The sequence below is a fragment of the Gracilinanus agilis genome, chromosome 3 (assembly GCF_016433145.1).
Source record: "Gracilinanus agilis isolate LMUSP501 chromosome 3, AgileGrace, whole genome shotgun sequence".
In the NCBI taxonomy this organism is placed as follows: Eukaryota; Metazoa; Chordata; class Mammalia; order Didelphimorphia; family Didelphidae; genus Gracilinanus; species Gracilinanus agilis.
In genome coordinates, this window is record NC_058132.1 from 133369746 (window position 1) to 133397237 (window position 27492).

The 27492-nt window shown below is 38.1% G+C and overlaps 1 protein-coding gene across 4 annotated transcripts in view; it reads left to right on the top strand.

Moving 5' to 3' along the window:
* STARD13 (StAR related lipid transfer domain containing 13) overlaps positions 1 to 27492 on the top strand; it is a 603909-nt gene that overhangs the window by 379703 nt on the left and 196714 nt on the right. For 2 of the 4 annotated variants that reach the window (XM_044668265.1, XM_044668267.1), the window contains exon 1: positions 2645 to 3499. The exons of the other annotated variants lie outside the window; for them this stretch is intronic. In XM_044668265.1, the coding sequence (XP_044524200.1) occupies positions 3331 to 3499 (169 nt within the window). In that variant the 5' untranslated portion in view covers positions 2645 to 3330. Of the gene's footprint in view, positions 1 to 2644; positions 3500 to 27492 lie in introns of those variants that run through there. 4 annotated transcript variants of the gene reach the window in all.

The following is a 27492-nucleotide window of genomic DNA, read 5'->3' on the forward strand; positions in this document are numbered from 1 at the left end:
CTCTGTCATCTAACAATTGATATGACTTAAGGCAGTTTACTTCTGGTGACCTTGATTTCCTCATCTGAAAAATAAGGAGATTGGATTAAATAGAATGAAATGATGTAAAGAACAAGCTTGAGGCTATCCAAACATGGGTTTCCTCATCTCCCCTCCCATATTCCCCAAACCATCTCAGTATCATTTCTACATTCCCATAGTTACAGAAGATACATTATTTCTCATAATAGAGACATATACATACATATATGCTTGATTTTATTCACTCTAAACTCCTCAAAGTATTTGTATTAATGAATTGAATTGCTAAAGCATAAGTATTGGGAGGACAATGTCATCACATAAGACATTGTCCTTACTTAAGTGTCTTAATCCCAATTCCAGGCATTTTTAGTAAGAATTTAATTCACTGAGTCACAGAATTTGAGAGTTGGAAGAGTTCTCAGTGGCTAATTCATCCAACTTATACATGAAAGGAAAACAGGCATTTTTTTCTGATTATTCTCCATGACTGGAAGAATCCTTCTGCTCTGTCCATTACTAACTTACCTTGGCTTCTTTTAAGTCCCATTTACTAGCTATATGATCCTCGTCAAGTCACTTAGCCATCTTTGCCTCAGTTCCTCCTTTGTAAAATGAGCTGGAAAAGGAAAAGGTAAACCACTCTAGTATTTTTGTCAGTAAAACCACAAATAGAGATCATGAAGAGCCAGAAATGACTGAAATGACTGAAATAACAGCAAAATAACATGAGCATATGGTATATACCAGTAATGGTGAAACTTTTAGAAATGGAGTGCCATACCCTCATCCTGTCCACCTCACCCATCAGGTTTTCACCCTTACCTGGACAGGGGAGGAAGGAAGCTCTCCCTTTGGGCTGCTGGGCAGAGGAGCAGGTGAAGTGAGGAATGTCCTCAGGCACATGGAGAGGGGGAAGGGAACAACTCTGCCCCAAGTTGCTCTGTCTTTCTAGTAAAGAATTCTGGCAGGTAACTACAGGTGTGCCCACAGAGAGGACTCTGAATGCCCTTTTTGGCACATGTGCCATAGGTTCGCCATATATATTATATACTATGGCATATACTATTACATATTCTTTGAATTAAACTTCATTTATGTGTTCTTCTGATTAATGAAACATTAGAGTTGTTTAATTAAATTCAAACAACCTTATAGATAATTATCTGTATTTGGTTACTTAAGACTCTAAACACATCCTCAGACCCACTTATAGTAGATCACTTTTGCCCCTTGCTTTACTATGAAGATCAAGGCCTCTGGATCTTATCTCCTTTTCCCATTCTTCAACATTTCCCATCAACTAAAGTACATGCTTTCATGTTTGGTTTTTTTTTGTTTGTTTGTTTTTTTTGGTTACTGCAAAGGAGACTGCCCTAATAATAATGCTCTCATTCCATTCCTTCTCTCACCAACTCCAGGACTTTGTTTTCCTCTTACATACCTTTATTTTCTCCCTTTCCTCTAGTTCCTCTCCTTTCTACCTGCTAACAAGTGTTTGTTACCTTAAAACACACACACTCTCTCTTTTTCTCCACTTTCTTAACCATCCCATCTACCTGTCCCCGTTTCACTTTGTCTTTAATCCTGATTTTTAAAAAAAGTTGTCAGCAGCTGATGCTTTTTCCTTCCCAAATCTGATGCTGACTTTGAATCATAGCATTTGTATCACCTGTGGAGGACACTAACTGTTACAGTTATCAGTTAAAAGGGCATGCTCTATGCCAGGCCCTCGATTATGTTATTAACTTCCCCCAGGGAATTCCTGTGCATGTTCTAGAGAAGCACTGTGTAACTTGTGGGAAAGAACTCAAGGTTGATAAGGTTTTCAGTAAAGAGCTAACATAAAAAGCCAGCAAGGGGAGATGTGAAGGCTGACTGCAGCTGGAAGGCCTTTTGTTACCTGGAGGTGCTGATGTCTTGATTTAGGATTTTCTAAGCTTTAAATTGGGAGCTTTTCTTTGTTTGGACTATAAACCTGAGACCAAGCTATGTTTAACTTTGAGCCAGACAAATGAAAGGCCAACTTGGCTGTATACTTACTGAAAGTGCCTTTTTCACTAAGCCCCATACTCAGAATCCTATAACATAACTGCCACAGACTTGGCTGCTTTTCACATCAAACAGAATGTTATAGGGAGTGGGGGGGGGGGGAGGGAAGAAAAATATTTTCTCCCACTACTCTCCTACATGCAAGTACCCTTTGCTGCAGCCAAACTGAACTACTCTCAGTTCCTGAACACACCCTGTACTTTTCCTGCCTCCTTGGTTTGGCTCCTGCCATTCTTTTTCCCCTTATTCCTCCATCTTCTCCTCCAGTGCCACCTCTTCCTTGTTGATGTTCTTTAGGGGCCTTGCCCCACTAGCAGTTTCTTCCACCCTCATAATCAATTTGTGTTGTTGGTATTACTATATGCCTTAACCATTAAATGGTAAAGCAGAAATTGTCTTTACTTCATCTTTGGATGATATTTCATCAGATGACATAGTATATATGAAATGACATGTAAATGTTAGTTATTATAAATCTATGAAGTAGAAAAATCAAAGCGGAGAGGAAAGGGAGATTTGGGGAACATTATTCCGCCAAAGACCCTCTGGTCTTCAATTTGTCTTCTAGGTGTCCCATTTTATACTTCTATGTAAATTTTCTTCTAGTATTGATGCAGTGGACTTTTTTTAAAACTGGAAAAATCTTCACAGTTCACATCTTTTTCAACGAAGCTGTTTTGATTGCTTGAAGCCATTTTTGCACTGGTTGGGGGACAACGCATGAGGAAGCCCTCTCTGATGACCTGGCCACAGGTAGAGAGGCAACTTGTGGAAGCTGAGCTGCCAGGTGTTTCGTCCCCCACCACCCCCAGCTCCTTTCTTTTAACTCTCGGGCTGCGGCGGCTCCTGGGTGCTTAGTCAGCTGGGAGGCAAGACTGTTAGCATTTGCCCTCCACACCAGAGGGCTGGGAGTCCCAAGCGGCTGCAGCAGCCTGGGCTCGGCTCTTTCAGCCAGACTTGGGAGTACTTTCACATTTTCCCCCCTCCCATTCATTGGTTCCCCAGGGTCACGTGCAGTCCCGGGTTGCGGGGGGGCTGGAATTCGGGAGTTGTAGCTTTTGGCACTCCTTTTTTTTTTTCCCCTTAAAAAAAAAAAAAAAAAAAAAAAAGGCTTGCTCAGTGCGTCTCTCTCCCAGGCTTGTTGCTTTTGCGCTACTGTTGAGTAAAGTTGGAAGCAGCCGCGCAAAGAACTAGGGGTGGCAGGTTAAAAGGGAGAGGAAAAAAAAAAACGAAAGAAAGAAAGAAAGAACCGCGGAGATGTTCAGGCAGGTCCCCAGGACCCCGGGCTCTGGCTGCTACTATCTCAATCCCATGACCCCTGAGGGCCAGGAGATGTACTTGCGGCTAGATCAGACGATGAGGCGCTCTCCTTACAGGATGAGCCGGATCCTCGCGCGCCATCAGCTAGTGACCAAAATCCAACAAGGTGAGTGGCTGGGGAAGGGAGGGGACACCTGCATGAAGCTTCCCTCTCCCTTAGCCAGCTGGTCCCGGAAACCCTTTGATTTTGCAAGGTACGTCTGCCTGGATCTTGCTCGCTGGATCGCGGGGTGCCCCCCGGCTGCATATGCATCTCCCTCTCTTCTGAACTGGTTCGGGCTCCTGTTCTCTGCAGCCAGTGACAGCCAGGCACTGCAGGTAAACAGAAACAGTGAGCGCACAGGTAAATGGCAGCGGCGGCTGAAACGCTTCCCAGAACTTGACCATGGGTGTCAGCAAAACAAGCGGGCAAGGTTTCTTCTTGCCCAGCTGGATTTTGGCGCTTTTAGGGAGGTTTCTTACCATAGCCACATATGAAAGCACCAACACTGGTTTGCTTAAATAAGCAGTCCCTTATTTTAATTCAAGAAAGGGGGAGCAGAGAGAGAGAAAGAGAGAGAGAGAGAGCCCTGCCTGCTCTGATCTTATAGGTCTTTTGGAGGTAGGAGGATGAGAGGTGCTCTGTCAGAAATCTACAAAGTTGTCAACTGACTTCACATTCTTTGACTGTATATTTATCTCAGCATTTGTGACAGATTTATCGCCTCTTGGAAGGGATAAATGCATAGGCCAGCTTCAAAACAAATCCTTTTACCTTTACGTGGAGCTACTTTCATTACCTCCCAGAAGCAGAGGTGGGAGAATATTGATTACAACAAGCTTCTTAGGTGAGTGTTTTTCTTGATTGAAAGGAAGATCAATAGGAAAAGTCCCTAAATCTTGTCTGTCTTTAGGAAATTTTAACATATGGAAGAAAGTTGAAAGAGGAAATTAAAATTGAAAGGTGGTTTAAAAAAAAAACACAACAAACTCTTCTGGCTCCTGTTTTCTTAAGTAATCAGTTAACAATACCCAAAGAACTGAAAAGGGTGATTCAGTAAAAATAATGAAATATAAAGACCAAAAATTTCTAGTGTGTGCTAGTAAAATAGTGACCAATGGAATCTATAGTTTGGAAAACATTCAGCCCTTCACAGGAAATTCAATTTTGAGAGGGAAATTGGATTAGGATCTTATTGTAATGCATCCAAAATGAACAATATATATTCTTGTAGCTAGCATTTGATGAGATTGTTTCCTTGGAAATTAGGAATTGTTTGTGAAGTTTCAGGAACCAGTGATGTGTGAAGGATACTGGTCCTCCATGCAGGTCTGATTTCAGGAAGGATATTATGTCATTCCATAAACCCTGTGTACAAATCTTGATTGAATAGGAAGAAAAAAAGAATTCTTTCCCTGTGGGTTGACTTGAAAATACATTAGGCATAATTGAAGAAGTAAATCCATTTTAGTTTTTAAAGACTTCAGCAAAAGTTGTTTAACAGTTTGCTATTATTGCCACCAGAGTGGGTGCTCATTAAGTAATAATTCTGACAGTTTGTAAACTTCATGTTTGCCTGTGTTCATCCAGTCTTGTCATTTAAAAATCCCATTTAATAAACTTCTTCCAAGTGTATCTAAAATAAATGTTGATTAGTTTTTAGAGTGTGAGGTGATATAATTACCCCTTTGAAAACTGATAATAACTGTCCTTCACATAAGGCTGTTCAGTGTTTTGTATGTATCATCTTACTTAATCTTCTGAGCATTAAAGGCTCATCAATTGGCATAGAGGTTCTTGCTCATTTACTTTTTAAATATCTGATTAAAAGGTTGGGGGAGGTAATCTCATCTTTAAGAATGCAAATATTAGGATCCTAGATTCAGAATTTTTCATCTAATCCAATGTTCTCATTTCATAGGTGAGGAAACTAAAGTCAGGAAAGACTGTGACTTAGTTAAGGTCACAGAAGTAGCAAATAGCCAAATCAGAATTTGAACCCAGGACCTCTTCTAAAACGAACACATTTTCCCTGTGTCATATTCCTTTCCCGAGTGTATGTTTAGGAGAACTGAAAGACTAATAGAAGAATTTCACTTTTGGACCTGAGAGAGAATTCCAACACTATTAGAACCATGTAAACTCTATAGCTATTAGTATTGTAAACCAAATAACACACTGCAGCATAATAGACAATGAATAGTATGAGAAAGGAATTAAAGATGATAATTTAGAAATTTAGAGAGGCGACTGATAATCAGCCTTGGAGTAAGGAAGACCTGGGTTCTTTCCTACCACTGACAAATTTTGACTGTGATGCTGGCTAAGTTAGTTTAACCTCTCAATGCCCCAAGCCATTTTCTAACCCTATAATTTGGAGAATAGTTACTGATCTATATTGGTTTTGGGAGTTTCCTTACCCACAGTTCCCTACACCAATGAAATCATAGGTTTGAGGGAAAAATACATGTAAAAATGTAGCTAAAATGTAATATGCAAATTTTATATTGGATTACTTGTTTGATTTGGATTATTGCCTAAGCATCTTAATTAATGCCATGGATGTTAAAATTATGACCCTGTGAATCACTTTTGGGATTAGGGAATAACAAGTCAAAAGGCCTTCTTTATATGTTTTATGTCCAGAATTTAATAATCCTCCAAGAATATGATCATGTTACAGACCCAGATGTAGGCCATTACACTTAAGATTTCCGGTTTAGTTTTATTTTCTCCAGTGTATGGGAAACTTGATGAATTTTTTTAACTTTCCCTGAATTGCCATCCCCTCTATTATAGGATATTAGACTACTCTTATGGTATATAATCCATCCACTAAGATTTATTAAGTGTGTATGAGTTGGGTAATAACTGTCAGCTTTTTAAAAATTCTTTTCATATCTTTTGCTTATACTGACAATGGCATCAGGAAAATAGATTGTCATTAATCATATTCAGAAAAATGAAGAAAATTCATGGAAAAATTATCACATTATGTTAATGTAATTTTGGACTATGCACTTATAACTGTCTGTTTTTAAATTTTATTACATTTATGTGCACTGTAACCAATAATAAAGAAATTGCTCTCCTCTGACCTTATTTCAGAAAACTAATCAGTGAATAACATAGAGATGATTCAACTACTTGTAGGCTTTTGTGGAGAAACAGAGGAACACTGGAAAGGATTTTGATGAGGCATAGGATTAAAATTATTCAAAGCCAGAGAGAATCAATGAGTCAACTTAGACTCATCAAAAATTTTTTGTGATACCTTACTACCCCTAGTTATTTTTCCCCCTAGATTTTTTTCCACTTTTAGAGAATAAAACCTTGGTTTAAAATGATAGGAGTTTTAAAAATAAGTTCTACTACTTCATGGAAGTTTATTGTGAATTGATATCTACTTCTTCAAAGGTAGGTATCTTGGAATTTAAGAGTGAGTAAGCTAGTGCTTTAAAAAATGCTTTTAGCTTCTTGGGTTAGAATGTGTTTTGCAAAAGCAGTGTGGGGTCAGATTCTCCTATTATTTTCTGTAAGCAAACATCATATTGGCTACAGGTAAAGACCTAATTTAAGAAAACAGTTATTAGGAAATCCAAGTCTAAACTTACATAACAAACAGATTGGATGTTCTTTTACATTGTAAGAGAGTTCTCTAGGAAAATAGAATTAAATACTTCACTGCAGACTTCTAGTAAAGTTCCCCTACCGCAGTCATCTATAAGAAACAATATGGCCAATTGGGCTAGAGTGGGAATCAGGCAGGATGTGAGTTATGCTTCCAGCTCTCCTTCTAGATAGCTGAATAATCTGGGATGCTGATGAATTTCCATGGGCCTCAGTTACCTCATCTGTGTTATCATAAATTTAGAGCTAGAAGGGATCTTAGTATAATTGCATCATTTTACATAGGGAGAAACTGAGGTTCAGAGAGCTGATGACTTGCTTAATTCTGTACAGGTAGCAATTAAGTTTTGAACCCTGGTCCTCTGATTCCAAATCCAATATTCTTCCCACAGTGCTACATTGGAAAATAAGAGAAGGGTAGGTAGTAAAGAAATTTAACAGCAAAGTGTTAGGAGCCAGAAGTGAACATTAGAAGCAGCTCAGAAATGACCCTGTGCCTCCAAGATGGCCTGTAATTCCATTAACATTTTTCTCCCAATAGCTTCCCAGAAACACAAATGTATGACAGGAAGAATGGCTACTTATATCATCTCCTCCTTCTACATTTGTTATTTACTTGTATTTCTTTGTTGTTTTCTATATTGGGCCTTTCCATTTTCTCTCTTCTCTTGGTAATACTGTGATACAGATACTAGTAGAATTTTAATGGAAGACTTAGAGAGGTTTAATCTAGAATGCTAATTTAATAAATAAAGCTTTACAATTTTTTAAAAAACTTAAATACTTTTTTCCTTAGAATACTGTACTATAACGTGTCTTCATTTAGTGAGTTACCATACTAGGACAGTCAGAAGGCACGGGAGACCCTTTCTATAGCAACTGGGGAATGGACTTATACAGGTATACTTATTCTCACAAATAGATTCATTTCTTGATTTAAAAAAATGCAAATATACACTGAAGAAATTAGTGAAAGATCAAATTTTAATTTTCTTTGGATTTTCCTCCTGGGATTCTGTCTTCAAAATTAGACTTTTTTTTTTTTTTAACACTGTCAGGGGACAGGAGGAAATAGTAGTAGCTTACTGTTTGCAAAAATTCTGCCTAATGGCCTAACATTTTGAGAATTTGCCCAACTTTCTCTGCCAAACCTTGGATGGAGGAGAGAGCATGATATTTACAAGGTGTAGATGTCCTTCCTTCCTTCCTACCCCGTTATTATTGGGGGAGCTTTAGGGTGGAGCAGTAGACCAGAATCCATGATGAGAATGCATTAATGATTACTCAAGTTCTTTTTAAAGCAAATAAAGTGGCAACTGTCATGGATTTATATTTAGTGAATCAGACATACTTGATGTTCATAGCTCATGAATGAATTTCAACACATAAAGGATATAACAACAGAAAATACAAAATATGGTTAGTGAGGTAAAGTTAGCTAAACATTGACTAATTTTGGAAAGCATCAATAGCAAACTGAATCTGATTATATCACAATTAGGTAAATAGTCTTGAGACTTAGTATCAAGTAGAAATTAGGATAATTTATTATTATTTTGAGTGTTTTATGAAGAAATACCCAAGTAGACATATATAAACACTGAATTTTACATTTAGCAAAATTATGAACCCTAGATCTTTTCATTATCTCCTCATTGCAGAGGAGGGATGCTGGTATGTGAATAGATGCAGGCACACTTTCAACTGTAGACTTCAGAGGAAAAGGATCCTTTTTGTCTTTTTTCCCCATAGTCAATATTTTAATTCTTAAAAATTCCTAGTGAGTTTCTTTGTACCCAAAGTTCGTTCTTTTTTTTTTTTTTTAAAGTTCTTGAGTCACTGACAGATTCAGCAGCATAGGGCAGAAAACCTAACAGCCCTGTAAGGGACCAGGGCAATGCCAGTTTAATGTATTGAATAATCCAATGAGAACAAAAAACAGAAATGGCCATTTGGGTTTTGATACTCATTTAATTTTGGTGCAGTATATAGGTATAGAGTTTAGCAAAGATTCCAATTATATGGATTCTTTGCCTCAATGCTTTATGCTAAGGGAAGAAGAATATAGAAACTAGCCTGTAGATTAAAATTGGAAGACAAGTTGGTACCATGTTGGTAGTGCTCTTTTATTTGTATAGTGGTGTAAGAGTTCAGTAAAATATCATTTGGATTCTGTATGAAACCAGGGTATAATGATTACATGAGAAAGTACTAAGAACTTTCTTTCCCAAAGATGAAATGTGTCCTTAGAAATAATTCCATAATGACAAATGTAGCCTCTTTCACATTATTTTGTGTAAACCTTTATTTTTTGTATAAAAAATTTTATATAAACCATAAGGAAATGCATATTTTCTTATGAAATGAACCATTTATTCTTGGAGAGGGAAGTAAGTTTTCAGTTATTTGATTTTCTAGACTGGATATCATTCTTCATAATTCTTGTTTGACTAAGATAAAGTCAGTTTTCTAGAGGTCGTAATTGGGTTTTGTTTTTCAGGTCACAAAACTCTAAAACTACTCCAATGCATCCTACAGTCTGACACTAAAGTGATTTTCCTAACGTGTAGGTCTGATCACATCATCCTCCTTGCTTGAAATATTCTCCATCCTCATGTCTGCCTGTCTTCCTTTAAGTTCCAATTAAAATCCCATCTTTTATAGGAGACCTCCTCCACTCTCTTTTTTTTTAAGTCAGACCCTTCTATTTTTGCAGATTATGAACCTGAGGCCTAAAGAAAGGAAATAACTTATCTAAGTTATTGCAAAATTCAAGGCTCCTGACTTTCAATACTTTCCTTTACTCCCAATACTTTGCCCCATGTCCATGATTTTTGGTAAACCTTTGGACAGACAACACAAAAAAAGTCTTTGGGCTCTAAATATTTTAATAACCCCAACTCATGTGTCATATACTGGTTCTAAAATTTCTTCATTTAAAATATAGAATCAGTTTTAACATAGGGCAGCTAGGTAGGACAGAACACCATCTCTACAGTCAGGAGGACCAGAATTCAAATCTGACCTCAGGTCACATACTAGCTATGTGACCCTGGGCAAGTCCCTTAACCCTGTTTGCCTCCATTTCCTAATCTGTAAAATTAACTGTAGGAGGAAATGGCAAACCACTCTAGTATCCTTGCCAAGGAAACCTGAAATGGAGTCACAGATAGTCAGACACAACTAAACAACAGTATTTTATCATAAATTAGAGTTATGTACCACTTCACACCTATTAGATTGGCCAATATGGCAATAAATGAAAGTAATAAATGTTGGAAGGGATGTGGCAAAACTGGGACAGCAATGCATTGTTGGTGGAGTTGCGAACTGATCCAGTCACTCTAGAGGGCAACCTGGAACCATGTCCAAAGGACTACAAAAGTGTCCATACTCTTTAATTCAGTAATACCACTATTGGGTCTGTATATCAAAGAGGCAATAAAAATCCACTCTCTCTTAAAACATCTCTCTTGTGAGTTCACCGGTAGTTTGTTTTTTTTTCCTACCTGTATAGTTCTTTTAAATATATTAGGGCCAATATAATGGCAACACTTAGTTGTATTTTTGAAAAAAAATCACATTTTCCCCCTGTATGTAGAAATGCTATCTGCAGCAGATAATACATGGGGTTAAAACCATTTCCCTACTCCTGCTGCATCCCTAGGGAGACTGACCTAGAAGCTCCTCCTTCTGTTGATTATTTCCTATTTGTCTTGTATATAGTTTGATCATGCACTCTTGTTACTTTGTCTCCCCCATTAGACAGTGAGCTCCTTGAAGGCATAGGCTGTTTTTTGCCCCTTTTTGTATTCTAAGTGCTTCAAACAGTGCCTGGCACTTAGTAGGCTCTTAATCAAAGCTTATCAATTTGACAACAAGCAAATCAATGTCAGAGAGATATAATAGTCTCCATAAGAAATGGCCTTAGAGCATCTTCTATAAGGCTAGACGAACAGAAGTTAGGGAGAAGGAATATCATCTCTTTCCCTGTATCTTATTGATAACATAAACTGGGGAGATCTTCAAAGTTGCATATTCAGATAATAGTCTAATTAGTCAGTTACTATTAGTAACTGATGGCAAATCACAAGCAGAGAGTATTGGAAAGCCCACAGTTGATGCCTGCAACATTGATTCGAAAGAAGAGGACCAGCCTGGACACAGACTTTTAGAGGAGAATATCATTCTGGCCAGTTTTGATCCTTACACCTTTTCAAGCACAGGAAAGTCCAAACTCATTTCTGATGTTTATTTGTTCACAGGATTTTACCTAAAAGGGTCTACTTTACCCCTTTTACCCTACCGCATCCCCGCCCCTGGGATAACAAAGGGGAGGTATTGTAGGATAGTAAAGAGACCTGATTTCAAATCCTATCTCTCTTTTTACTCATATGACCTCAAGTAAATCTCTTCACCATCCCTGAATCTCTGCTTCCCCAACTATAAAATGAAAGGATTGAATTAGATGTCCTCTGGAGTCCTTTTCAGTGTTGGCTCAGTTTCTATGATGCATTTCCCTAGCCACACTTATTGAAGACATTGATTTTAGGTGGAGACACATAACTCATACTTTGGAGTGAGTGAGATGGTGGCATCACCAGATTCTTCCTAGACGAAGATGGAAAAATGGAGTAAGTCTATTTTGGGGAAGGTGTGGGGACATGTGTCTAATAACTTCAAAACTTCCCTGAAGTTTCTCAACTGTGTTGGCTGGAGCTGGACTCCAGATGGAATATTTATGGCTTTACCTTCCTCTTGAGTCTCCACCACCACCATACCTTTCCAGGGCATCTCTACAACTGAAAAAACAAAAAACAAAAATTCTGACTTAAGATCTTTGAGAGTTACTGGTTAAAAATATGTCATCTTAGCATTTTGAATTTTGACTAGATCTTTGCAGAATTCTTTTCTTTGGCTTTTCAGTTAGATTGGTGTTCATAAACTGGGAGAGTTCATGGATAGATTTCAAGTGTTCTATAAACTTGAAAGGAGGAAAATATACATCTTTATTTTCAATAATCTCTAAAGTTTAACATTTTTTTTAGATTAAGATTTATTTTTTAAAGCCACATTCTGAGAAAGTTTCCACAGGCTTCATTAGACTTCTGCGGGGCTCATGACACACAAAAAAAGTTAAGAACCCCTGTATTAGACCTAAAGGGTTATTCACTTCTCCCGCATGTAGCTCCCATTCATATAGTATTTTAATGTCCTCAGGACTTTTTGTATATCACCTCATTCAATATTATAATTATTGACATTTTACAGATAAAGAAACTGAGTCAGAGATTAGATGAGTTACCTAAGATTGCAAAGCTAATAAGGGTCTATATTAGGATTTAACTGCAACTCTATCTAGATCCAAAGCCAACATTTTTTCCACTATAGTACGCTGTCTCCTTGGCCTAAATGATGAAAAGGGGGCCGAGGGATCATGGTGAGCAAGTGTTATTAGAACATTTTGTTTGTTTTTTCCAAGTCTAGGACAAGGCCTTTCTGAATTCTGCTTTTACCTTCAGGGACTCAGAAATGGGTTTGACCAAGCCTAGAGATGATAGTTTAATGGAGTGTGGAAGTCACAGGAATCTCTTTGCTCCTTGACGTTGTCTGTATTCAAGGCTATAATAACTATGAGACCTTGCATGTGTACACAGAAGAGCTTAACTAATGTGGAATATTCCATGGCTGCAGGGATGGAGGGAATTCTCAGCAGGAAAAGAACAGGAAACCACTAGGGGGTTGTTAGGTGGCTGCAGGTAATGTGAGAATGTTTAGCTGAGGAGAGGACACAGTAGAGCAGGACATTAAGAAGATGGTTGCCCAGAGTGAATTTGGGCTTTGTGGTTTTAAGATATTTCTGGTTATGAGACCTCTCCCACTGGGTTTGAAGAAAAAAAGCCAAATGTTAGAACTTAGTTTTGGGAAATAAATTTAGTTTCCCCATGGAATAAGCAATCGTTGTGTTTCTCCACCCTATAAATGCTTCATTGAAAGAGTTTGTTTTGCTTTTTTACTGACAAGGTTAATATGTTATTAGAGTTTGTGATAGGAGGTATGTGTATGTGTATTTAACATGAGATCATAGATTTAGTGCTGGCTGGTGGGGACCTTGGAGGTAATCTACTCCCACTCCTTCAGTCCACAGAAGAGGAAACTGAGACCCAAAGCATTTGCTCAAGGACTATATATACTTGCTGGCAAATCCCACAGCAATAGAGTAGGAAAAAGCCACAATAGGAGACCAGCCACATCTTTTAGCCTGGACACATGCTCTATATGGTTTAGGTAGGTATCGATCAATCACCAACAAGCATTTATTAAGTACCTTGTGCTAAATACTATATGAAACACTAATGGTCCCTGTCTTTGGAAGTTTACATTTAGGAAAGACAACATGTACCTCTGCAGGAACATTCAAGGGAGACAAGTCAAATATTGTGCAATGTGACTAAAGGAAGGCACTGGTAGATCAGGAAAAGCTTCCCACACTCAGTGGAGCTTGACCTGAGTTCTGAAGCTTGGAATGTGGGGCTTCCAAGAGGTGGAGGCAAGCATTCCGTGTCTAAAGGGACATTAGGTACAATGACAGGCACCTGAGAGATGGGATATCAGTGGTGTGTGTGAGAGGACAGCAGGTAGAACATGATGGTAGGCACATAAAGTACAGAAACAAGGTATGTATGTGTGTTGATTTAAAAGACTAGATCGTGAAGAGAGTAAAAGCCACAGGAATTTATATTTGATCCTAGAGGTAATGAGGGGCCATAGGAGTTTGAGTGAAGGAGTCAGTTAAGAAGCAGAGATGGGAGATGCAGGGTCCTGTATAAAATTAAAAAACATTTTTTTAAAGGCATAAAGTACAGTTTAGCTAGACCACAGAGCATGTAGAGAGGAGGGCAGTAATATAGGGAGAGGTAAATTGGGACCAGAATGAGGAGGACCTTTAAATGTGAAACAGAGGCATTCTATAGAATTAGGATATAGTGTATATATGAATTTGCAGCATATGATCAAAGTACCTGTTGTGTCTTTTATGACCCAAAGTGAAGCGTAGAAATAGTGATCACTCAGCAAGGGTCAGTTGACTGTCAATTCATACAGAATGCCAAAAGGATTTTCATAATATCTACTGAAAAGACCTGACTTTTAAGATTTTATAATTAACATGAACTTTAATGTGATACACTTTCTTTTTTAAAAAATTTTTACCAATTACATATAATAACAATTTTCCACATAAGTTTTCTGAAATTATAAGATCCAAATGTCTCTCCCACTTCCTTCCCTTCCCCTTCTTGGAGAGAGTAAGAAGTTTTGATTTGGGTTATGCCTGTATTATCATGCAAAACATACTTCCACATTGGTCATTGTTGTAAGAAAATACTCATAAAAAAACCCAAAATAAAAACTCAGACTAAAGTAAAAAAATAGTATCCTTTGATTTGTATTCCAATTCCACAGTTCTTTCCCTGGATGTGGATTGCATTTTTTTTCCATAAATCCTTCAGAATTGTACTGGATCTTTGTATTGCTGAGAGTAGCTAAGTCTCACAGTTGATCATTCCACAATATTGCTGTCACTGTGTACAATGTTTTCCTGGTTCTGCTTATTTCATTCTGTATCAGTCCATGGAAGTCCTTTCACATTTTCTGAAATCATCCTATTCATCATTTCTTACAGCTTAATAGTATTCCATCACCATCATATATCAGAATTTGCTCAGCTGTTCACCAGTTGATAGGTATTCCCTCAATTTCCAGTTCTTATGGCACCATTTTCTAAATCAGTAGGAACAAAAGCAACCTATGTAGCTTGGCTAACATTGATCCAGCATTTGAAAAACTCAGTTATGCTTAAGTTTACTCCCAAGTCATTGGAATTGACTACCTTAACTGTGTGACTTGAGATAATGCTGACTGAAAATGATTCCTTCATGCTCTAATAATGAACAATGGTAAAATGTGTCACAGAATTGAGATTGCAGTCTAATTTGGCAGTCACTGTCCCCCTAGTCTATGCATTTGTATCTGTACTTTTGAGGTGAGGAGACATACTTCTTATGCATTTCAACTTTCCACTTTAAGTGGGTTCCTAGTTAATTTTTAAAACCATAAATATGGATGGGAGGTGAGTTCAATTAGTTTGTAAGTGAATTATAATATTTCTTGTGCATATTCATCAAGGAATGTACTGAAGCATGTCCTAAGATAAATTTTTTTTCTACTGAATGTGTTTTACTACCATCAAATTATAATTCTCTAGACCTAACTAAAGGGATAAAATAGGCCATAGGGCCAACACTTAGGTTATTCCAGGTAGGTCCACCTAAAACCACACTACTCATTTTTGAAAACTAAAAGAATCTCCAGATGCTTATCATTGACCTTATGATCATATATAGATTTCCCCTGAAGGACGCATTTCTCACTAAATGCATCTTGCAAAGCTGAGAATGAGACACCCAAAGAGCTATGCACAATGTCTTCCTTCTAAATTCCAACCCTCCGGCTATTAGCATTCCAGTCTACCTGCAGTTTTTTCTCTCTGAGAAGGGTGTTACTAAATGGAAAAAAAAAAGAACTGAAGCTGATAAAGCCATTGAGATGTTTTTATTGCTAGCCTCATAGGGGCTAGAAAACTTGGCAAGAACAAAAGGAAATCAACCTTGCAGAACTCCTGGAAGAAAGTTCTGCAAAGGAATTTTCACCATCTCATTTCATCAGCTGTAGATTCAAACACAGGTAGTGATGTAATCCCTTGTTTGGGTGATTTATTCATTCATTAGGATACTTACTGCTAATGACCACCAATTCCATCAAAATTGTACCCTAATGGAGGTCAGCATGTTATGAGTTATAAAAAAGGACTTTGGGGCCATTCCATCTCTCTGATGAGTTCACCAGTAGTTATTCCACCTGGGTGGTTCTGTAATGTGTATTAAGACCAAGATAATTGTGGCATTTAGTTGCATTTTTTTAAAATCTCATTTTCCCCCTCTACATAGAAATGCCACATGTAACAGTATTATGGAGGATACACCAGATTCAATCCAGTTTCCTACTCTTGCTACATCCCCAGCTCTGTTCAATGAGACAGACCCAGAAGCTCTGAAAATGCCCAAATTCTTCCAGAGAGTAAATTATTGACCTCAGGCAAGGTGTTAAACAGAGAGGTTTATGTTTGCAAAAGGATTTTTTTAACTGTCATGGAAGATATCTAGAGCAAAGTCCAAAGCAAAGGAGGGTTCCCTATTACTGGTGAGATCATCCAAAAGCTTCTCTTGGAAGATGGTGTGCATATTTCATCAAACCCTGCACTATTATAGGACCTCTTTAGTTAATTAAATATACCAGAATACTGGATGGACCTAGCCATTTAAAATGAAAAAAAAAAAGGGGGATTAAGAAAATTCGCTGGAACTTGGCATACAGCTGGATGAGGAGCCCATTTAGTTAGTCCATTAATATATCTTGGGCAGACACTTCAGGCAGACAATTACTTGGGCACAGAACGGAGTAGGAGGAAGAGCTTGGGCTGAATTACATTTGGGAAATTACAAAGTGCTTTTTGCAAAGTGCTTTCAATGATCTCACCACTTATGTTTGTGAAAGTCCATCTTTTTAACATTTTTGTTACCTCATTACTCCCATATAGCTGTGAATAAAGGAACATTATGATCTTAGAGATATACATATGTAACCCCAAGGTAAATGAACAGTTGCTGTGATGGGTAAAATTGTGATACAGAATTGAAATTCAGGTCATTAAAAAAAATGAATAAGATGCTCAGTGAACTGATTGCAACATGTATTGAAGTTACCTATGACCAATAGTATATAAGAATCGGTAAAAAAAGAACTTCAGTTCCTATAAAGAGAGAATAAATACATGAGAAATGTTGTAGTTCACATACAAAATGAATTGTATCTTAAATTTTTTTCCAATTTATCAAATATTCTACCATGCGAAAAAAAATCCATTTTTGGTAAGGACTTTCTTTGCGTTTAAAAGTTCATTTAATTGTATCTAGTATTTAGTCTCTTCTTACTTGGCATAATAAAATAACTTGGCAGATTGACTAAACTGCAATTATAAACCATTAACTAACCAGTAGAATGATTCAGGTTTCAGATTTTTTTTGGTTTACTCTTCATTAGAATAAAATACTTTTTCCTCAGCATTATGGTTCCATTTTTGGTCAGTTCATTAGATTTGAGTATTTTGAACCAAGAATTCTTTTAGTCCCCACTGGGAAACCTGGAAGCCATCTTCCCTTTCCTAAGTTTTGTGAAGACCATTGTAGTCATGTTGTCTTCACTACCATAGCACAAAATCTGCCTCATGACATCAATTTTCCTAGAGACTAATTGTTCTTCACAGTGATACCAAGAATAAAATTCATTTGCAATTCATCTTCATCTCCTTCAACAGTAGTCGTACTTGGGTAGAAGAACTACTGTCCATCTATATGCTGAAAGAAACAGATCTTTGTTTTGGAGTCTATCTGAAATGTAAGGTTATTTACTATCACTGAGACATGATTGTAAAGACATGAAGCCAGGGGCCATGGAAAGACTTCTGCAGTTAATGACAACTTAGGTGGATTTGATGAAAACATTTTGACTTTGGTGTTGGTCATTTGGGTTTGGGCATGGAATATAGGCCCTATGTAAGTTTCAATACTTATTTGTTAACTTTGCACTATTTCAAGATAATTAAGAAAGAAGTATGTATTTATTAAGCATCATCACAGTACTAAGGATTGAACTCTGCTGTTGTTCAGTCATGTCTGACCCTGTGACACGGTTTGGCATTTTCTTGTCAGATACTAAAGTGGTTTACTATTTCCTTCTCCAGCTCATTTGACAGGTGAGGAAACTGAGGCAAATAGTGTTAAATGACCTGCTCATCAACTCAAAGCTAGTAATATCTGAAGCCAAATTTGAACTCTGGTTCTTCTGACTCCAGAGCTGACACTCTATCCACCGAGCCACTTGAACTCTATTTAGACCCACTTTGATTATATTTCCATCATTAGCTTGTTATTGATGACTTCCACATCTGAAATTCTAGGTTTATATGGCCAAAGCCAGACCAGTCAGCAACATCTACAAGCAGACCTCAGCCACTGCCCCCTCCTGCTGCCCACTTGAGTGTTGCTTGGTCTTATCAGAAACACTGTGTCCAAATTAAATGTCAGGGCAGTTGGAATTCTGGCATTTGGCAGGAATACTAGCATGTTTAGGTAGGAACAGGCAGAGTATAGAAACCAGGCTGTCCCCTTCCTCCCCCATGTGCCTTACCCTACCTCACCTCCTCCAAAGTAAAGCCTTTTCTTCCTGGAAAGCATTTGGGGCCAAATTCCCATCCTCCTCCAGATCTCCTCAAAGGTCTTAGGATCCACAAAGCCCAGTGATACATGTGACTTATTCAAAGAGAAGAACTCCCTGATGAGATGGAAGTCCTTTGTGGAGGAAGAAGGAATTTAGCCTTGTATTGTTTGTGGAGGGACAAGAAGGGCAGCATATTTTTCTGTTATATTGCAACTTCAACCATATACTACCATGGAAAGGAATCTAAGGAGATTAGAGTGTATCTTTTTTAAGACAGAAGCCCCATGTGAAGGTTTCATTTTTAGGATTTTGCAGTTCTGTTGTACCACTTTTAGGGCCAAAGCCCACAAAACCATTCTTAGCTTCAGTTGTGATTTGCACTTGTACCCAGACAACAGTAGCTAGTCAGAAGAAAATATCAATGTTCTGCCAGGTTCTGATGTCTATGAAATTTTGCCAACAGCAAAACAGGATCAGAAATAATAAACAGAACTCCTCCCTGAGCTGCCTGCCTAGTATTTACACAAAGAGATTGATGAACTCTGTGTGTGTGTGTGTGTGTGTGTGTGTGTGTTCAGGAAAGGGAATCTTTAGGGACAAATGTTAAATACTCTGGATTTGGGACATATGTGAGATCGGATATTTGATCAAATAAGAGAACATGAATCATAGGACTGGAAGGGACACTAGAATTCATTAGTGGGACTCTTTCATTTTGCAGATGAGGAAATTGAGACCTAGAGACAAGTAATTTGTCCAGAATCACACAGGTAGAAAGTGGCATAGTTGAGATTCAAACCTAGACTCTCTGACCCAGAAAAAGCAATGTTCTTAGCAGTCAGTTGACTTCTCTTAGAATACAAGTGCACTGAAGTTTGAGGACACGTGGTACTATAAAACTTCTTTGGTTTTTAGGATCCTTTTTCAATGTTAAAAATGTGAGACTGAGCAGAATATTATGTTTCTGCATTTTTGATGGTGAGAAATAGCAAAGTATGGGAGTGGAACAAGCCAAAAGATCTACTTTCTGTGATTTTGCCCTCATTAGCCTATTGCTTGACTTTAGACAATTGACTTAATCTGTCTCCACTGGCTTCCTTATCTAGTGGATATTGTTTTCGCAGGATTATTGAGAGGGAAAATGAAGTGATAAATGTGAATATTTAAATTGCAATCACTTATAGCACTAAGGTACTACCTAATACATTCACTGGAGCCCACAGTTTTGCCTAGAGCATAGGTACGATTTAAAGCCAGACTCTTCCCCTCTAGGCTGTCTTCATAAGGAACAGAGTGCCAGGAGCAATAGCTCTTGCCTGTTTCTGGGAAAGGAAAAGAGATTATAATACTTGAGGACTCTATGCTGCCCTCTTGAATCTCTAGCCCCCTTGTTAAATCATCTATTACACCCAGCAAAGTTTCAGCTTTGGATCACTCTTACAAGTGTGTTGTTCAACAAAGATGAAAAAAAAAAAGACACAAATGTCTATAAATTTATGTTACACAGTCTCATCTGGGCCTGCATTGCTGCTAGGCAATCCTACTCTACCTCCCTTTTCAACTCAGTGTCCCACTCTTCACAGTGGTTCTTCCATCATTTTTATGGTTCTTTCATCCTCCTTAAACTTCCCATGGCTCTCCCTCCCTTCACTTCTCAACTGAAAAAAATTGAAGCCATTTACCATGAAATCCCTCTTTCCCCCTCTTCTCCTATGATTCAGATTCTTTTTACTTCTATCCCTTCCTTCATTCCTGTCTTATATGATAAAGTAGCTTTACTCTCTACCGAGACTGACCTCTCTTATCCGCTCAAGTGATGCTATCCCATCTTCCTCAACAGGTCATCACTTCTACTATCCTCACTCTTTCACTTTAAATCTTCCTTGTCTACTGGCTCCATTCCCTATCCTGAAAACGCCTTTACTTGATCCTTCCATCCTAACTATTGTCTTGTATCTCTTCTGCCCTTTGCAGCCAAACCTTTCAAAGAGGTTGTCTACAATAGATGCCTCTACTTTCTGTCTTCTTGATCTTCTCTTTATCCCTTACAATCTGGCTTCTGGTTGTATCATTCTACTGAAACTGCACTCTCCAAAGTTACTAATCATCTCCTAGTTGCCAAATCCAGTGATCTTTCCTCTACCACCCTTATTCTCTCGGACCTCTCTGTAGACTTTGGCATCCTTGATCACTCTTTCCTTCTTGATACTCTCTTCTCTCTAGGTTTTGGGACAATGTTCTCTCCTGATTCTCTTACCTATCTAAGCACTCTTTCTTAGTTTCTTTTACTGGATCTTCTTCCAGATCACATCCTTTCACTATAGATGTCTTTCAGGGTTCTGTCCTGGGCCCTCTTGTCTACTCCCTCTATACTATTTTACTTGATCTCATCAGCTCCCATGATTTAATTACCATCTTTATGTTGATGATCCTCACATCTATCTGTCCTGACCCAGTCTCTCTGCTGATCTCCAACTGTCTTTCAGACATCACCTTAAACTCAATATATCCAAAATAGAACTCATTATCATTCTCTCTAATCCTTCCCTGCTTCCAGTCTTCTCTATTTCTTTCAAGGACAACACCATCCTCTCCAGGCCCTCAAGCTCACAAACTAGAAGTCATCCTTGATTCCTCAATATCTCTCATTGCCCAAAATAGATTTCACCTTTGCAACATCTCTAAAATGTACCTCCTTCTCTCCTCTGACATTGTTTCCATTCTGGTGAAGACCTTCATCACTTCACATCTGGACTTCAGTAGCCTGCTGGTGAGTCTGTCTGCCTCTAAATCTCCCCATCACCCCAATCCATCCTCCATTTAGTCATTAAAGTGATTGTCCTCAAGCTCAGGTCCAATGAAGTCACTTCTCAATAAATTTCTGTGGCTTCCTATTGCCTCCAGAGTAAAATATGAAATGCATTGTTGTCATTCAAAGCCCTTCATTACCTAGCCCCCTCCTACCTTGCCAGTCTACTACTTATACCTTACTCTCTAATAGTGACAATGATCCAGTGACAATGGCCTGCTTGTTCTTCCAAAAAGAAAATACTCCATTTATTCACTCAAGACATTTTCTCTGACTGTCCTCATGCCTGGAACCCTCTCCCTCTTCCACTCTGATTACTGATTTCCCTGGCTTCAGTTAAGCCCCAACAAAATCCCACCATCTATAGGAAGTCTTCCCAACCCTTCTTAATTCTAGTGGCTTCTCTCTGATCATTATTTCCTATTATTTCTGTATATAGCTTGCTTTGTATATATTTGTTTGCATGTTGCTTCTGCCATTAGCCTGTAAGCTCCTTGAAGACAAAAACTGGTTGGGATTTTTGCCTCTTTTTGTATCCTCAGTGCTTATTAGCATGGTGCCTGACACATAATCAGTACTGAATAAATGTTAATTGATTGATTGGTGGTAGAGGAAAATTATAATTGAATAGGTGGATCCAAAATTTGGTGTCAATTTGGAAGTCTCTTGTGTTATGTCTCAGAGTTCTGTGCTTGGCCCTGAATTATTATTTTAACTTTCCCCCCCCCAATGCTCTGGATAAAGGCATAGATCTCATATTTGTCACATTTGCATGTGACAAAAAGCTGAGAGAAGTAAACACTGGATGATAGCAGTAGGATTAATGAAGAGCTTAACATGTATGTGTATATATACATACATGTGACTATATATAGACATATATGGGAATATATGCATGTATGTATAGATATATGCTAAATATAACAAGATAAAAATATAATGGCAACAAAAAATCTTATATTTGGGTTAAAAAATGAATCAGCTTCACAAGTACAAGACCACCAGTATTCATCAGAAAGACACCTGGGAGTTTTGGCAGATCACAGTATCACTTTGAGTTCATAGTCAAGGATAATTCTGTCTTAGATGGCATTAAAGAAGTTAGACTATTGCATACTAATGTGGGTGCCTTGGTTTTGGAATTAAAAGTGATAAAGGGTCTCAAATACATGCCACATGAGGATCATTTGAAGGAACTGGAGATGTTTAGCTTGAAGAAAAGAGAGCATATAGCTATGTTCAAGTATTCAAATAGGTTGTTAGAGAAATTAAATTTGTCCTTCTTGACTCCAGAAAGCTGACAGAAGTGAGAAAAAAATGAAAGTTTCAAAGAAGAAAAATTTTGTCTTAGTGCAAGGAGGAAAAAAATGCCTAGCAATTAGAGCTAGCAGGTCATCTAGAAAAGCCTGGATGACCTTATATTGAGGTGTGTGTGTGTATATATATATGTACACACATATATTTGTCTCTATATATATTAAATAACATCCCACTGACATGTTGGCAAGACAAAAAGGACTCCAGATTTTAGTGACATCTTTCTTCTGCATCTGGACAGAGTTGTACTCCCCACCCACAGGGATGTGAGATGCCTGACAGTTTCCCTGAAGCCAGTTGGCTTAAAAGGAAGAACACACTTCTTGTTTGTACCTGTCTTGGCCATGTAAGCAACCATTTATAAATCACTGAATTTTGTGATGAAGGCCGACAATTTGGCATGATAGTTATGAGTAGCTGGAAATGAAAAGGCAAAAAAATTACTACTGCCATAAGCACCTTAGTTTACCCCAGAAACAAAGGGAAAGGAGTCTTTGACTCATTCTTTTCTTGGCTTTTCAGAATTTTTCAGAACAATCCAGAATTTTGCAGAGATCTTTCAATTTCTCTTGCCACAGAACTTTTAGCTAAATTGGAGGGTTTTCAGTGATCTTCAGCAAAGCTAAGATTATGTAGGTAATGACATATGGGAAAATATAAAAGGAATAAAGATTTGAATAGCTAAGCTAAATGCAGACCAAGGGAAAACACTGAGGGTCTATATATGCCTATGGAGGAAAGATTATAAGAGAAATTGGTGGAAACCATTACAACTTAAAAAGTATAGATTAAAAAAAATAATTGTGCCTAATTAAATGTGGTTTGTCCCTTCAATAGAGGTATATTTATACTAGTTCCTAATATGTATCTCACTGTTTTCTCTCTTATCCTTCCCTGACATGCACTGGTTCTACAATGCCTTTATGCAAAGGTAATATTCTTTAATTTTTATAAAGATGTACTATTTTAGTTTCCATAATACCATTGTCATTGTCTATCATTTATCAAAATGATGACAGAAAGATTTCCTTAGGGGGCACAGTAGATGGATGGGCAAGGAATCCAAAAGACCTTAGTTCAAATATTGAATCAGACACTCACTAACTGTGTGACCCTGGTCAAACCATATAATCTCTCTTGCTTAGCTTTTCTCATCTCAGAAATGGTGATAATAACAGCACCAGGATTGTTGGGAGATTCAAATAAAGTATTATACACAAGTGCTTTGCACACCTTAAATCTCTTAGTGCTAGCTATTATTATTATTAATCCTTAATGATTTATAAAATGCCTATGATGTACCGAGAACTGTGCTAGTGCTAGAAAAACCAAGACAAAGAAAAAATCTCCACTCCAAATGAGTTTACATTCTAATATCTGGCCCACTTTTGTGCCAAATGTCAAAACTTCTAAACTAAGCACCCAGAAGATTGCACAAATTTTTATTAGAGTAGTGGCTTGGCCACGGTTGTTCAGGAGCAGATAATACCTTATGTTAGCTCTTTTTCAGAAACATCTGGAAGACAAGCAGACAGGAACATGTGGCATTTACCCCTGCCTGATCTTTCAGCTTAAAGTCCAGGAGAATTAAGATGTCACAAGTAGCTGGGGTAGCATATCTTCAAGATTCAATGTCTTTTTGGCTTTTTTGTCTAAGAATTCTTTTTAAGTCTTCTGTGTTTAGCAAAGGTTGCTTAGCTCAAAATAATGATCAATGTCTTTGTTGGGACCCACTCACTTGATGAAGGAAGGATGATGAACATTACCATTTCCAGTAGCAGGGAGAACAGAATTCATCTCTAGTTCGCTTTGCCACTGTCCATCACTTTCTTAGGTATTGCACATGCCTGGCACCATAAGGTATGCATTCAGTCCTTACTTTAGCTGAAATGAGGCTTGACAGGAGTTTTATCCTTTATATTCTTCAAAAAGCTCTGCCCTTCTGTTAGACCTGAAAAGCTAAGCTTTCAGCCAAGAATACTGGAATCCTTTGCTCTCAGATTGCTACTCTCTGCCCTATTTTTTTAAAAATATTTTTAAACCCTTAACTTCTGTGTATTAGTTCCTTGGTGGAAGAGTGGTAAGGGTAGGCAATGGGGGTCAAGTGACTTGTCCAAGGTCACACAGCTGGGAAGTGTCTGAGGCCAGATTTGAACCTAGGACCTCCCGTCTCTAGGCCTGGCTCTCAATCCACTGAGCTACCCAGCTGCCCCTAATTTATCTGCTGCCATAATTAATCTCTGCCCTATTTTAATAATCTTTGCTAGCTTCCAACACAGGCTGATGGACTATCATTTGTCCCCTACCTTTTAGACAGCTCTTGGATAGCATCTTGAGGGAAGATGATAAAGAATTATTTTCACCCTCAACTTGAAAAGGGCTGAATTTAGAAATAGATATGATTATTCTTGCATCATCAACCTCTCACTATAAATTCAGATCATTCCTTCATTCTATACCTACTTTTGAGTGTTTTTTTGAGTTAATAAAGTGGCGTAAAATGCCCTCCTCTCCCTCAGATAATTCACCCTTTCCTAGGAGAGACGAAATAAGCTGAGTACAAATATTTGTAATACAAGGCATCACTTATATATTCAATAAGAATTTATTGGCTACAATTTACAAAGCATTATGCTGTATACTCTGGGGTACATACAAGTAAATTATTGTCAATGTCTAATATGATAATTGCTCTCTGAGTAGGGAACACTAAATGCTTTGAGAATCTAGGGGATAAGAAGATCCCTCCTCTCTGGATGATCAGGGAAAAGATTATATTTATTAGCAGTTGGTAGCACTGACATTTGAGGTGGGCTTGATGTATAGGTAGAATTTTGTTAATTGAGGAAAGGAGGAAGGAATAGCATGAACTAAAAGTGAGGAGACAGAAAAGTTAAATGTGTATGCAAGTAGACCACTTTGGCTGAAGGGTAGTGAACCTTCTAGAGAAGTGGTTCCCAAACTTTTTTGGCCTACCACCCCCTTTCCACAAAAAATATTACTTGCACCTGTGGCCATCACCACCTCTGTGGATCGCTGCAGCACCCACCAGGGAGCGGTAGCGCCCACTTTGGGAATCACAGCTCTAGAGAATACCAGGAGGTCATGGAAAATCAGATGAAATGATAGAATGTGCCAGGCTAAAGGGTTAGGACTTTAGTCATTAAGTAGTGGGAAACCAATGGAAGACTCACCAGGGCAGTGATGTGATCACAATAGCACTCAACTTATATGTTGGATTAGGAAGGCAAAGACTGGAGATAGAGCAATTAGAATAGTATCACAATAATTTAGGAATAAAGTAATAAGGGCTTTAACTAAGATCATAACTGTTGGAAGGGCTAGATAGAAAGAATTTATTTTCTTAAATTTCTGGATACTACCTACCAACACACCCATTTTTAATATATTATACAATTTTCATTTGTGATTGTAATTTGATTCCTGCTCAATTGTGTTTCCATTTAGAGTGATAAGACTGGAAAAAGTTAAAGTGTCTTTTTCATCAGCTCCCAATAATTTCTAAAGCAATACATATAGTCCTTGTCTCTTCCTGAACTCCAGACCTGTGTCACCAATTGTTTGTTAGACTTTTTCAACAAACAGTTCCATAGTCAGCCAACTAACATTAATGCATATGATATGATCAGACCTGAACTTTAGTAAGATCAGTCTGACAATTGAGTGGAGTATGGACTGGATGAGCAAAAGATTTTAGATAGGGAGACCAACCATTGAGCTTATTGCAATGATCTGGATATGATGTTTTGAGAACCTGCACCAGGGCAATGGTATTATCAGAGGAGAAAAAGGGGTCATAGATGAGAGATGGAAGGTAGAAACTACAGGACTTAGCAGCTGCTTGGAAATGGGGATTGGAGTGAAAGTATTTGGGGATGACACGATAGGTATCTTGAGCTTAAAGAACTCAACTTCCTTAAAACCTGGTCTTCTAAATTCACTTATTTTTGGCACCACTGTCCTTCTAGTACCAGAGCCATCTTCAAAGCTTTCTTCTCTTTCATCCCTCCTCTTTATTTCTATTCAATTGCCAAATTCAATTGATTATACTTCCATAAGATTCCTTGCTTCTGGTGCCCCTTTCTCTTTACTCATAGCACGACCACCTTAGTTCACCATCTCTCACCTGGACTATTATAGTAGACTAGATCCAGTCTCACCTCTCCCATCCATCTTCTGCGGAGCTGCCACATTGATATCATAAATGCAAGTTTGACCTGGGCACTCAAGAAACTGTTGTGAAGGGGCTGCTAGGTGCCTCGGGAGATAGAGAGCAGACCTGGAGATGGGAGATTCTAGGTTCAGATCTGGCTTCAGATGCTTTACTTGCTATGTGACCCTGGGCAAGTCACTTTACCCCATCTGCCTAGTCATTATTCCTCTTCTGCATTGGACCCGATATTTGTATTGATTCTAAGACAGAAGGTAAAGGTTTAAAAAAAAAAGAAGCTGTATTGGGTCTCATTTGCTTCTAGGTTCAAATATAGTAGGGATAGTAGGGCCCCTATATCCATGGGGGATACATTCCAAAGCCTACTGTGGATGGCTGAAATCATAGGCAAATACCTGCTGAGCCTATATATATATTTCTCTCTCTTCTCTCTATTTGTTTTATATTTTTTTATAGAGAGAAATAAAATGTTTTCTTTCCCTACTCCTACCCTTTACTCAATGCTCAGTGGTCTCTCCCTAACATCCCTGCCAAAAATTTTTAAAAAACAAAAATAGAAGGGGCCGCTGTGGCAGGTGGACTTCCAAGCTTTCCAGGGACATCTCCAGTACTTCAGATGAACTGCAGATGACTGAACCTGCAGAGAAGTGGTCCCTACTATATAAAAGCTCAGGCATTGAAAGGTCTTCACAATCAGGCTCTAGTTTACCCTTTACACACACACCATATTCCAACTTAAACTAAACATCTCACTTTTCTTCGTACACAGTAATCTTATCTTTTGCCTTCATACCTTCATATCTGTTCAACATGAGCTTCTTCTTCTCTCCACCC